At 39.0% G+C, this 14,451-nt stretch overlaps 2 protein-coding genes across 2 annotated transcripts in view; both read left to right on the top strand.

Moving 5' to 3' along the window:
- PRIMA1 (proline rich membrane anchor 1) overlaps positions 1–5,971 on the top strand; it is a 50,732-nt gene extending 44,761 nt beyond the window's left edge. The window contains exon 4 of the mRNA XM_088539695.1: positions 5,472–5,971. Within this exon, the coding sequence (XP_088395821.1) occupies positions 5,472–5,571 (100 nt within the window). The 3' untranslated portion in view covers positions 5,572–5,971. The remainder of the gene's footprint in view (positions 1–5,471) is intronic.
- The window catches only part of ITPK1 (inositol-tetrakisphosphate 1-kinase), a 461,734-nt gene that overhangs the window by 82,354 nt on the left and 364,929 nt on the right, over positions 1–14,451 (top strand). The window lies entirely within an intron of this gene.

Consider the following 14,451-nt stretch of genomic DNA (forward strand, 5'->3'; position numbering starts at 1 on the left):
AGACGCTTTTAGTGTGTGGCTGTAGCCTGTGACTATAGCCCACATACCAACTTGCCTGGGCTTCCAGGATAGCCCAGTCTAGCCAAGACCTCTAAACATGGTAACTACATGTCTTGGTAAGAGCCTAACCAGTGAATAATGAAGTAAAAATACATTTACCAAATATTTACCCTGTTTCCTGAACAACTTCTGTAGCCCAAGAGGATATTGCTGCCATTGTTTCTCTATTGGTACATGGGTAACTTGGAAATTCCTACAGTACACCAAAGGAACATCAAACTAGTCATACAGTAAATGGATGTGTCATAAAAGACCCAATTTTACTGAAAATCATTTATTTTTATCTGTTACTAACTACTGAAGTATCATTAGTATGTTAGTGGTGGCAAATCTCTTGGAAGTTACTGCATGTATAAGTGATGCTTCTTTGCCTCCCTGATACTGCTGCTTCCTGCTGTCACTCTGTCTCGCTGAGCAGCAGGTAACACACACAGACGCTGATGGGCCGTCAGCAGCATGTTTCCCAGAGCAAAAACATGTCACTGCAAACATAGGAGAGAGGCACCAACCACGGCTACAGCCTGCTACTTATAAACAAGCTTGGCAGCAGAACAACTTCCATATTTATCTTTTCCAATAGCAGGCTTTTTTGAGCTGTGAAATATAGAAGTGAGGCTTTCTGCATTATATCAGTAGAAATCAGCAATAACTTTTTTTCGTAGAAACAGCTACTTCAAGGCAAAACTGCTTTGAAGGATGGATAACTTATTTAGTTTTTTAGATGTTACTAAAAACACCTTCATGGGAAGAACTGAGAAATCAGAAGGATTTTTACTCCTCCTAACTTATTGTAGTCCATCTTCTCCTTCACTGAAGCAGGTGGCCTTGAGCTGCCAGATATCACAGTTCAATCTTGATGTGTCTCTGCTGCATCATGGTTTTCTATCACTGCAGGGAACACTCAATTATTTGCTTCTCTTGCACTGAAATTTCCCCGCAGGGCCTGATTGAGCAGTTCCTGCTGTACAAAGGCAATAGAAAGGTGCCTTGTAGCTTTTGACATCAAAGAAAACACTAGGAGTTAATACAGATACGTATAAAATGTAATCATCAAGTCTATTTTTTTGGGTTTTTTTTTTTTGTTTTTTAATTTTGAAGATGGATTTTAAGTACAATTGACAATTTTGTATCTGCTGTTCCGGAAAGAATGGTGTCGAGCTGCAGTCTTCTGAACCCTGGGCATTTCCTTAATAACTGATGAAAGGGTGAAGAACAAAGTGGCATTTTCTCCTGTAACTGTATTTTAAAAGAAAAATGACACTATTCCTATTTTGTAAGAAATGAGATAGGTAATTCCCTCAGAAGAAAATTCAGGGCAGCAAATCACAAGTGGAGGCAGGTGTCTCCTGGCAGTGCTGAGTAAGATACCTGCGCCCCAAAAAGAGGTAAATTTAAGCTCCCTGAGTTTCTCTGCTGCCAGCACAAGGTCACCCCTCTTCCCAGGGTGGATTTCAACCGGGTCCCAGTTGAAACTGGTCGGCTGCTTCTCCCTGTCAGCAGCTGGCTATGGGCATGATGCTGAGCAGCGACTGCCATGGAGGCCAGAGCTTAGGAAAGGGGCTTCGCAATGCCGACTGTCAGAAAAAGTCAGATTTTTATTTAACTCATCTTTTCAAAGCAACTTGAAGAATGTGAATGTTGCTTGGGATGGTGTTGTGTCTTTTAAGCCCTCTTACTGTTTAATATTCTGAACAAACTTCTATTCCCATTTCTAGGTGGTCTTCTCCTCCTCAAAGCTTTTATAAGCCTTGAGGAATAAGGCATACTATTTGATTGATTAAATGAACAATGCTCTCAGCTTTTCTTTGACTTTGTTTAAAAAGTCATATAAAGAGTTTTGTTTTCCAATGTGTAAATGTGAGATAAATCATTTGAGACCCTTTGTACTCTAGCAGCCAAACTGTATTACTGACAGTAGGGCTATGCCTAATTTAGCCCAACAGCAAAAGCTGACAGAAAGGGCTTTGTCAAACATACCAACTGATTTTCATGACTCAGTGTGATCAAGGGCCCAAAACTTCATTTTCTTTAAGATATTTTCTAAAGAGAGAACATACAAATTCTGTTTGATGTGCACTGTGGCATTGACCTTTACACAGGGCTCTGCAGAGAGCTGGTACAGCACCGATATAAACTCTTTGCCAAATAAGATTTATCATGTAATGTGACCAGAACCTGAGCTAAAACCGAAGCTTAATATGTGAACTATTAAATGCTTGTTGGATGCTTTCTTGATTATAGGACACATGCAAATTAATGCATACATGGTGGAGAAGTCATTACAAACTCTGAAACGTCATTTCAGGCGTGTACTAAGCTATGCAGAGTTGCATGTACCTTTCATTTGCAGACGTTTTGCATGAAGATTGCTCCAATCTGTTTGCTAAACATCAAAGCACAATGTGTAGCAAATCACACTGTAAAGCAATGCAAATCACTTGCTTGCAAACAGCCTGTTTCGCCTGCCACCAAGTGAGTATATCACAGACATGAATGTTTATTCTCTGCTTATTTCCTCACTAATTTGAAACATCCATCTTACCAGTGAAAACTAACACAGAATGGAAATTCATGAATACAGGGCAACACTACTTCAGCTGAAAAGGGGCTTAGAGTGTTACATGTAGGAAGATCATAAATTACCTACCTTATCGGGCATAAAATAGGATAAAAGGGTGCCCCTTAATATGTAAGCGGAAAAACAGGTATACTTGTATTTCAGTTTTAAACCCGTTTGAGCAGTTAAAATCTGAAAAAAAAAAAGAGCTAGTGACACACAGAGGTAGTGACACAAAACAAGCTACTGCTGTAACACAAAAGCACAGTTTAAAAAATTCAACAGACCAAAAGGACATTGCATTTCTAAATACATAGATCAATCTTAATCATTGTGATAAGTGCATATACCTCCATCAAGCAAATGATTTAAATGGTGCAAGGGAGAGGCAAGTTTGACCCAGAACCCAAGTCTGTCATGCATTGGGGAATAAAATGAGTGAAGGAGTTAAATGGAGCTTGAACTTTAGTGTCTGCCAAAATCAAATAAATGCCTCAAATGGGCATTTCACTGAGACCCAAGAAAGCAGTTGTTTTGTTTTACCAGTGCTAACCCTAAGCAGCTGATACGACAGAAGTGGATCTCAGGAATGCAGAGAGTCAGGAGAACCCTGATAGAATCTCCATTCCAATATTTTCAAGCCCTGAAAAAATACACTTTCAACGCATATCTAGTAGCAGGTGTGGAACATCACTGACTGCCTTTCCAGCAGTGTCTCCAGACAGATCTAGCTGTGGCAGAGGAGTCTCTGAAACTCCCAATGAGAAACTTCCAATGAGGCTGGCTGCAAGCTGGGAAAAAAACCTGAGGATGTGAGAAGAGAAAACATGCTCTTGGGGAAGAGAAACCAAAGTGAAAAGGAAAAGAAAGGAGAAAAAAAAAAAAAAGACAGAGTTTCAGGATGAATAATTAAGTCATTCTTGAAATCATTTATAGGAAAAAAATGTAAATAGAATGAGAAAGAAGGCACTTTTTAAAGTGAAGAAAGAAGAGCAAGGCTAGACAGTAAAAGAAAATGGAGCTGGAGATGAGTAGAAAGACCTTAGACACGAAAATATTGAAAGAAGGGATAAGCAGGAGACAAAAGACAGAAGCTAGGATCCACCTAAATTTTCTCACTTGTTGAGCCTTCATAGGATTTTGAAAGCAAGAGGAAGTTTAACAGCAGCCAAAGCATTTTTCTTCTCTAGGAAGAAACCAGAAATGTTGCTGTCAGATTCTCCATTCTCCTTGTCAGAAATGTGGTGAGATGGACAGATGCTTTACAATGTTGTGAAAGACAGAGCTGCAGGAAGTTATGTCAGATACTGACAGGCACAGCATGTTCACTGCTCAAAGGGGTTCAACAAAGCTTTTAGTCTTCCCTTCCAATTCCACTTCCATTCTCTAACAGCTGGAAATACAGTTAATATTAACAAGCCTTAAGTCTTACCCACTGAAGGGCAATGTAAGATATCACATTGAGAAGTACTCTCTTTGTGATTACAACTAAAACAAATTCATCTTCTTATCATCATATTCCATAAATCTTTCACTAATGCTTTTCTCTGCTGAAATTAAATGTCATTAACTATTTTTGTATTAATTGATTTTTTTATTAAATTACTCAAAATCAATAGTCCAGATTGACCGTTGTATTACATTTGTTTATCTAGTCCTCCTTTTGCTATTAGAAGCACCACAAACACAAGACACTAACACGTGGGTCCAGCATCTGTATGAAATATCTGTATGAAAAGCACAAATGTTTTTGTTCTTATTATATGCAAAACTTCAGCTTTAAATAAAGGTCATAGCACTTTCGGGAGATAATTTGTGGGAGATGCACTTAATTGATATAATATGTCCATTACAAGATTTGTGCTCAAGTCCCTCTCTTCAGAGTATTTTTAAAATACCAGATAAGATGTTTTTGCTCATGGATTTGCAGATTCTTGTTAGTTTTTTCAACTAGCTGGGTATTTCCTGAACTGTCTCCATTCCTGTGGAAGGGTCTGGATTGTGTCGCCAAATGGTGACAGTGGCTACTAAACAAAATCAAAATGGCTGGTGTTGGGCAACCAGTAGATGACAGCAAGCACAGTGCTTCCAGTCACTGAGCATATTGTTTTACCTGCCTCAGACATCTGCAACATGGACTTTTATGTCTGAGCTACTAAACTATGCTTCCTCTAAGGAAGAAAAATGGGAATGCCTTAGGCACAACGCATTTGACTTATTTTAAGTATCCACTTTAAGTAGAACTGAATTGGGTTTTAAAATTACTTATTTCTCTCCACTAACTGTAAAAAGAGCTTGGGGTGATCGCAACTGCACATATCGGCATTTGATCAGACAAGTCCTGTTACTAGTAACTGAACACAGTGGTTTTATGATGAGAGTTGAATCCTGAGCGGACATGATTTCCCCCCATTACAGTTTTCAATTATTTTGCATTTGAAAGAGATAGGCCTAGGACAATCCCATGACAGAGCCTGAACCACTGTCTAAGCCTCAAGTGGCTCCCTCCATGGCAGGTATGGAGACGGTAGGAAAGCCATGAATGTATCCAAGCTTCAGGCAGCAGAACCCGCAGACCAGCAGCCTTCAAAACTGCTCTGCTGTTTCGACTGGCATAGGGAAACCAACAGACTATGACGTGGCCTCCGTACCAGAACCTGTATGCCCTAGACAGACCATAAGGCTTGAAAAAATTTAACTCCTGGTTTGACCTGTTCTCAGAAAGAAACAGAGTGTAAAAGTTCAGTCTTACAATGCATCTTAAAAGTTAATCTGTTTTGATAAAGATGTTTATCTTTGTCCTTTCTTTTCCCCCCACCCCACCTATACACCATCAAACTTGTGATCATCCAAGGAAACCACTGAGAAAAGAGGAGAACGGAACCAGTCGAGCTGAATATGCAATGACCTCCTCCCAGAACAACAAAACAGTTGATAACAATGCAGTCGTATAATTCCTGAAAGCCCTTCAAGATGCAGGAGGTGTTAAACTTTAGAAGCACACACACGACGTATGCAAGGTGGGTGAACTAAGGAAAGGAGAGGCGCTCTGTGACCATGGACTCAATTTCGGAAACAGCGCCCGCAACAGTGATTTGGAAGAGAAAAGCAGGTTGCTCTTTAGGCCTGCTGCTTGTCCACGGGAGGATAAACTTGCCCATGTGGGCTGCCTGGAGAGAAGGCCCCACAAAGGCGTAAGCATTGCATGCTGCATCTCTTGAAAGCATCGTCACGATGACTCCTATTTTTCTTCTTCTCCTCCCCCCCACTTTTTTATTTTGGACTGATTAAGCAAAAGCTGCTTAAATAGGATCTTTTGATCAAGAGGTGATCTGCCAGAGTGGCAGCAACTTATTATAACTGGGTCTGAGGTTCAAGGGTGGAAGTTCTCGCCTACATGCTTCTCCAGCCTGCGCAGAGTTTTCACTTACAAGTCAGTAGCTTTGTATGCTTAGTTCATTCATTCTTATCATTCCTATTATTTTGCTATTAAAAAAAAAGAGAAAGGTTTCTGTTAAGCCATCAAGCAACCAAAAATTGCATGAATTTGTGACTTAACCCAGGAAATTCATCTGCAGTCTCGTGACTATGCAATTTTCACGGCGGAAGACTTTACAGGCAAAAGAAATCAAGATACATCATCTTAGCAATTAACATCGTTAATGAAAAAGAGATAATATTAAGAGGTGCTTTGAACATTACTACTTCATAATCAGCCTCCTTTTTTCATCACATTTTATTTTTTATCTATAACAAGTTTTTTCTTTGTGAAATTCTACATTTCTCTATGTTTGCATCATACTGATTTGCCAGGGACCCCTCCAGGAAAGATTTTGTTTACATTTTGAAGTGACTATTTGGGCAGGATTGTGTTGAAAGACTAGCAGGACTTTGAAAAAGAAGTGGTCTGTGTTCACTGCTCAGTGTTGTTTCCTGAAAGTGCTGAGTCTCTGGAACTAGCCCACCAAGGACATCATTAGGTCTGGCTCAGAGGACCATTTATGAGGAACTGGTAAGTTGGATGTGCCCATGTTAATTCAGTCTCTGAAGAGGGACTGCCAAGTGTGCCAAATTCAACATAATAGCTTAATGTTGTACTTTTTGTGATGTGGATTGCAGATAACTTAAAGCAAAGCTGAATCCACCCGACTTCATTAGGATCTCAGGTTAGACTTACTACATAACCCCTAGGATAAAGGCCAGTGATTAGCCTCTGCTTTCTAAAAGTTTTCTTTGTGTCATACCTCCATGTATATGTCTCCATTTACCTCTGTGCTGAAAGTAGCGATGCAGTGAAAGACAAATTTCCACACTGGCTTCTTGTCTGGACGTCAAGCTTCAAAACCACTCAGTCTCTGTGTCTGGGAGTAACCCAAGCGAGCCAGCCCAGCCCCGCTCTGTACAGTGACTGCACTCCAGCCTTCCAGTCTGTCAGTACTGCAAAATAGAGATACTTTCAGTCTGTTATAAGGATGTGCCTGAACTGCAAAAGTTAGATCTTGATTTTGAACACATTCTTGTCTGCAGTTGGTCTATCTCTGGTATTTAGAGCTTGGCCTGACAACAGAAGATGTTGTTTTGCAGGCTTTCCCCACAAAAAAAAAGCTCTGGGATGTTCAAATCAGCAGTTTCAGCTCAGGCCCATCTCTAGTTTTCTATTACTTAATGAACAATAAGGCATATGTAAATATAAGTATCTTTTCAATGACAAAAATGAAATGCTGCTATATACTACTGTTGAGGAATTTACGGAGTTACTCCTTTAGCTTTTTAGCTATCATCAATATGTAGAAATTAAGCTACATAAAATTATTTTTAAAAGTCTAGACTTTGCTGAGAAGTAACACAATGGTAAAAGCGGAACAAGTAAACTCAAGAGTATCATCATACCCTGCCATATTTATATTGTGTGCTTGCACAAAATACACTGATATGTTCTTAGATCCAAAGTGGGATTAAAATAACAGAATCTACATTTTGACTCTGTTATTCCAAATGTTGGTTGCCTAAGACACATAGCCCCTAAATATTATAATAAAATATTTCAAGTATATTTCTACAATATTTTTAAGCTATGTCATATATTTTGATGTAGTTACCAACCTATGTTTGCCTTTCTTTTTTTTTTACTTTGGTTGTTTCTGCATAAATGTGGCCTAGCTTGAGACTGGTTGCATGTGTAGCTGAGAGTATAAAGTATGAGTGCAGATGGGTTAAGCATGATACGGGCTCAGGATTAGCACTTCCTCCTAAAGGTTGTTTATTTTATTTTCTAACAAAGCTTTAAAGGCATGTTCCATAAGGCCAAAATAATAGAAAGGATTTGTAGCTCAATAAATCCATGAAATTGTGTCTGCTTTTGAGGGAAAAAAAAAAAGTCTAAAGAGAAGGCCACGGAACACCGTCTCATCTTCAGAATTGTTAATGATAAAATGTCTTCACTGAGAGAAAATCCTGACGCATGGAATTCCCTACAGGCAAACTCATCCCAGACATCTAAATATTTTTGCAGCGGAACATAAACATTCAAATCTTCATACGGAGCAGGGAGGAAGGACATTTTAGGGATACCCATTTGTCATAGGTGTTATTTTCCAATCCACTGCTGACCTGCTGTTTTACCAGCAAGCAATTTTGCCTTTCTGTGCCTCAGTTTGCCTGTCTGTATAATCATGACATGGATGTGTCTTATAACATAGGAGGCACTGCTCAGTATTTTATTCAACGTCCTGATATTTAAAAAAAAAAAAAAAGTTTGTGCACATTAAAATCACCATCCCCATAGTATTTAGCTAAATATGTGGCCCAAAATATCTCATAAATAAATGCTCCTGTTGATTTCTTTTCATTCTTCATGACCACAAGAGAAGAGCAGCAGACAGGCTGGGAGCTGCTCCCTCTCCTTTTCCAAGATCTTTGTTTCCAGCAATTGCATAGCTCCATAGGAATAGCAAGGAAATTGTGTATGAGATGGCTCTGCCTTAGATTCCTGGCTTTCTAAACACAGTTATCTACATTGCACCCAAATTTAAGTTGGTCTCCAGAAAAGCCCCAGGAAAAGGATAGAGCAAGCAGATTTAAGTCTTCAGCAAAGAGAGGCCAGGATGGTGGCACTTTGTGGAAAAGATTTCTAAAGTTTTCTGGGTTGTTTAATGCTCTGCAGGCTACCTACCAGGCTTTTATGAGAGAAGCTTCTGTGTTTCCTTCTAATACTGTAATTAAATACAAAAGGTAAAGGAATAGTCTTGATGGATAAGGGCTTCACTCAAGCAGTGACCCTTTAAAGATGGAGCTGCTACTTCAACATACCACTTTACAAAAATTTCAAGTTTGTTTTTAGCTTCCAAAATATGAGGCTTAGGAAGGCCCGGCATAGCTCCGTTCATAGGACGGGCAGATCCTCAGCAGATGCAAGGAGGCCCCTGTCTGCACAGATGTAACTGCTCCGCTTTTACGCCTCTGAGCACAGCCAGACCTACCCATGCAACAGCAAATTGCTTTGTTCAGTCTGAGGGAGAGGATTAACTCTGAACTTTCTTCTGAAAACCCATTTTAATTAAATACGTAGAGCCACTAGCAGACACAAGCAGATACTGCACTTTACAGGGCCTGAGCTGCAAATGCTGTTTCGTTGGTGGTGCCAGGAGGAGCTGAAGGTGTCAGCGCTTTGCAGGGAGCCACAGCCTTGCAACCCTTCCTGGCTCAGACCCAACACAGAAGTGCAACCGGGAAGGCATCTGTACCTTGGACAGATCCTGCAAAAACAGACATGGAAAGGAAAATAAGAGAGTTCTAAGTATAAGATATAAATATATTGATTGATATATATCTATACGCAGACTTAATTTTCCAGCCTTGCTTGCCAAATGGTCCTGTATAGCACGTGAAACAAGTATGGACTCACTGCTTTGAAGAGGTAATGACTACAGATGCTGCCAAGCAATGGAGAATCAGGCCTATGATAGATATATATTTAAAATACTCCCTGCATCTGTACAAACAAAAATATATTATTTTAAACTGAAAAATAGTGTGTTTAAATCAATGCATGAATGTAAATATTCTAAGAACTGCCTTCTTGACTGTGTACCACATGTACAGATGAAAACAAGTATTGTTTATAGGAAATCTGTATCAGTGGTTAAAATGACTAAAGAGAAAAAAAAATCAGAATTAATGTTGTCATGTTTCTCAAACAAGCCATTAATGTATATTTAGTATTTAAGGATATTGCTCAATAAGTATGTTCCGTACCAAAAACTGTGTTGCATAAACAGATTGTGCAGTACCCTATTTTAAAAAGGCACCATAATTAATTTTTATTTTAAATAAAAATGTACTTGTAAAAAGTTTCTTGTGTCCTGTTGGTTGTGTACCTGACAATAGAGACATCCTGAGGAGAGACACTGAACAGCGGAATAAAGGTAGTACCTATTTAAGCACTTCTCAGATTGCCTAAATTAACCCTGTTTGTTTAAAAGTATTTTGTATTCTGGTTGCAGAACAACCTGTGGCTATTGTTCACACCTACATTTGACTGTGTTGGGGTTTCATTTTGTCTAAGACTGTAGTTTCAGCCTGAGATATAAGCAATGCCATACTGGTGCTAGATGCTGACACTTTTCTTATCCTCAAAACTTATAATCTCATATGTCCTGCTGTGCTGATAGCACCAGTTAACTTTCTGTGTCCTCACCTACACGGGTTCTTATACAAGAGCAATATGGGAAGTGCAGGAACGGGAGAGGAAATCATTTGTTGAGGGAAAATTGGATGCAGAAGTCAATGTTTCACAGAACCATACATAAGCAAATTGCTGCAGCTGCCTCAAACCTTAAGAAGCTCTTTCTCTTTATTGTGCAAAAGGTTCTGCAAGTTTTCCTAATAAAATAATGCTTAAGAGTGACATTGTTATCGTTTGCATACTACTCGCTCTAGTGACACACTAGTCAGTTTATTCATTTTTGTGCAACTGTATGCAGACCTCATCCTTCCTCTTCCACACAAGAACAAAAGGAGATTACGGACTAGCCCTTCAATAGGTCTACACTGATTGATCGCAGTGAAGCCTGGATCCTCTGGCCAGGATTTATCACTCCTAATTTTATCCTTTAACTGACACGTGAGTGAGGAACGCAATCTACACAAGGTATCTCGAAAGTCAAGACTTTCTCAGCAACCTGAACCATCCTCTCAGAACATAGTTCTTCCTCAACTGCTTTCAGAAGGAGCCTCAAGTAACTTTGCCACCTATCATCACCTTCATTCATAGACTCCTTCACAGTACCAAGATTTGCCTGCCTATTTCCTAGACTTTAATGATTTTCCTCTGTCATTTGCAAATGAGTTCATATCCCAAGTTAAAGCATCCCCTAAAATGAACAAACCCCAAGCTAGCACTAATAAAAAATTATCAGGTGGCAGTTTAATGAGTTAAAGCAATAAGCATGATGTCACATAATGATGTCCAGCAGATTCAAATATCATCTATATTTTGCAAAAAGAAACTTCATGTTAAAATACTCTGTGAACGCTGAGAAAGAAAATGCTTGAACTTCAGGTGTCAAATCTACTGGTGTAACATCCATAGATCCAGTCTCCAGTGGAGAACGAAATCAGTCACTTACGAGGGAAGAGCGCCTTGATCGAGAGGGAAGTGATGGAAATCTAGTCAACAGGATACAGTCCCTCTAGAACTCAGGTGAGTCCCTCAAGTCACAATAACAATAAAAATATTAACTCATAATTTAGTGCCAGTTGATTAGATATCTGGATGCTTTATCACAGTGACATGGTCACACAAACCAAAGCAAGAATACCGTAGAAAATGACCATAGTGTGAGCGCTCTTCAGTGAACAACAGTATTTGGTGCAAATCCGATTAGACTGTAACACAGCAGAACAGCTGCTAACCGAAAAATTGTGATTTGACTTTAAGCATAGATGAAAACATTACTAAATAATATGACTGCTCAGGGAGAGGGCAGAACAGGGCAAATGTTTGGGACACCTGGGATCTCCCACTTAGCCTCCTTTAACAATTTATAAATTAAAATCCTACAGGCTTTAATTTCCAATCTGCTGTATAAATGCCAAGGCTGTAACAAATCAATTTTATTATAAATGTTGGTTAGGTACATCAAATCTTTCAGGTTTGTTAGTTTCTTTAATCTGTGAGACCTCATAAAAAACATTAAAGTGATATTTATATACATCTGCCTAGAAGTATCTATGTATCTGTGGATAAAAAAAAAAAGGAATTTTCATTGTAAATAGCAACTGGCTGTTTTGTTTTCATATGCATTGATATAAATTTGATGAAATTGGTTTTGTGCAGCATGAAAAGAACTTTGAGCCAGAATGTGAATAAATTTCCCTTTAAGTTCAGCATCACTTCCCCCACACACACAAACAGAAATGCTTTCAATATTTAAGGTCTCATTTAAAACAATCACAGTCAGAAAAAAAAAGAAAATATGAAGAAAAGCAGCAGCATGACAGACACATCCAAGTGAATGAGCCTGTGAGCCAGAGACAGTCTTTCCTATTTTGATTTGTAATTTGAGGATAATTCAATTAGACATTTCAAACAATTTAAACATTCATGCATTGTCCAGCACCAAAGCATGAACTGTTCAGCAGCAAACTAGACCTGACAGCCTTCGCAGGCCAAGCAAAAATCTCTATGTTTAAAATGAAAAGCCCTCACCTAATTGATGCCTACTGGAAAATAAAAAAAAAAAGAAAGAAAAAGAAAAAGAAAGAAAGCTAAAAAAAAGAAAACAGAAAGGGTTTGGGGATGAGAGAAATACAAACGGCAGAATAAAGCACATATCCTGATTAGGGATTTCACACCTCATTTGCAGTCATTTGCTTAATAGAATATTTCGGGCCTTTATGTTCCTTTTAGAGAAAGATTAAAATACAAATGCACCTGATGGCCCATCTGTTACACCTCTGCTAATAGCAGTTGAAAGTGAACATTTAGAAGCAAAATGGAAGAGACCTGCAGCTGCTCATCACAGCCTGAGCCTTCCTACCAGAGCTTATAGCACTGAAGCATCCAAGGCCTCCACTGAGCCAAATGTGCACAGCGCTGCACACCCATGCAGACAAAGTCCCAGAGAGCCTACAGCCTGTTTGGACATGACAGAGAAAAGTTAGAGGACAGGCAGCGTTATTGTCATACCACTTTTCAGGCAGTCTCACCGCAAGCAGATGACCTTATGCTCAGCCCTAACACTGGAAAAATTTATGGCGTACAAATCTGTGCCCACAAAACAGAAATCTGGGCCTCTTGTGTAACAGTTCCTATGATGTAAAGATGTCCAGCAACTAAAGAGAGAGATGGTCTCATCAAAATGTATTATTTTAAAACAAACATGCTAATTGCTGGAAGATAGTGCCGCGGATGAAAAGCCTCTGCATGTAGATCCCTAATGAATATGGAGGTTAGTGCTTACCCAGCCCTCAACCAGTACAATAATAAGGTCAGGAATTTCAAAGGGAATTCAAAATGAGGGTTGCAGAGCCTTGTCTTCTTTAGATGTGTTGTTCCCTGGAACCTCTGAATTCAGGGGAAGAAAAGTTATTTGTCTTTTCGCCATGGAGCTGCACAGGAAGCAGAAGGTCGCGCTACCCTATTGACTGGCCAGCTGCCCGGGAAAACTCCCTTCTGACGGACTCAGACCTGGCTGCTCTAAGCCATTCTTTCCATTAGCAACATTTAGAGGCAGGTTATGAAAGTGTTTTGAACTGTCAAACGAGATCTTCTTGGCAGGCTCCATCCCTTTGGTGTCCCTTCAATGATTCCTTAGGGAATCTCCATAGCAGAAAACAGACCTGCAAAATTTTTCAGGAATGTCTCACACATCCTCCCTCTTTAACTATTATAAATCTGGGATGTTCCAAACCCAAAATAGGTATAGAAGATATGTGGGTGCCAGATGTAGTGTTAATTTTCCCTGCATCTTTCTATTTTAAGACCCAGTTTTCAGTGTTTAAAACCTAACCAAGTATAAACAGTTTGTGTTGAAATACTGTGTTGAATGTCTGCTGCCAGCTGACTTCTATTTGTCTAGGAGTTGCAGGAACACAATTCAGTTGTTTTTAAAAATGAGATATGGGGAAAAGATATTAAAACAAAACCAAACAAGAACTTTTGACAGTTTTATTAAGAATCTCTGACCTTTCCGATCTTTGGAGAAGGGATTAAATTTGTCAAAGCTATTTGTGAAGACAGCAGTTGCCAGCAAGCAGCCTCTGGAAAAACAAACTCCCTTCTTCATAGGGCTTTTGAGCAAGACAGGTAAATACTCTGAAAAGTCTCTCTACAAAGAGGTTGCTCAATCTCTGACACTTCTACGTTTCAAAATAAGACACTGAATTTAAGTCTCTCCTTGTCAAAGAACAAATCAATCAAATATCTGTGAGGAAAATCAAGGATAGAGCTAAACGAAATCAATTCACTTTGTTTGCTTAAAAAAGAGTTATTTCAACCACAGTTCAAAATTCAAAATTAACAGAGTGTTACTCAAAAAGCATTTGCAATGCATAGAAGAAGAATGAGGAGGAAGGAATTCAGAAATGGCAACATATTTCCTTCAGATATTAAAATAATATTACTTCCTTACTAATTTAGTTAGAAAGTACTATGAAATCTAGGGTTGAAACTGAATTTTTCATTTTAAAATCAGATTTAAAAGACAGACTCAGCAGAAACACTGCTACCCCAAGAGTTCTACAACAAGCTAAAAATGCAAGTACTTGCCTTGTCTTTCAAGGCACTCCAAACACTGGATAAATATTTATCTCATTGCCAAAGCAGAGGTTGC

This window comes from Tinamus guttatus, unplaced genomic scaffold (assembly GCF_059628265.1).
Source record: "Tinamus guttatus ecotype Peru unplaced genomic scaffold, ASM5962826v1 Tinamus_guttatus_pri_ptg000048l, whole genome shotgun sequence".
Lineage (NCBI taxonomy): Eukaryota > Metazoa > Chordata > Aves > Tinamiformes > Tinamidae > Tinamus > Tinamus guttatus.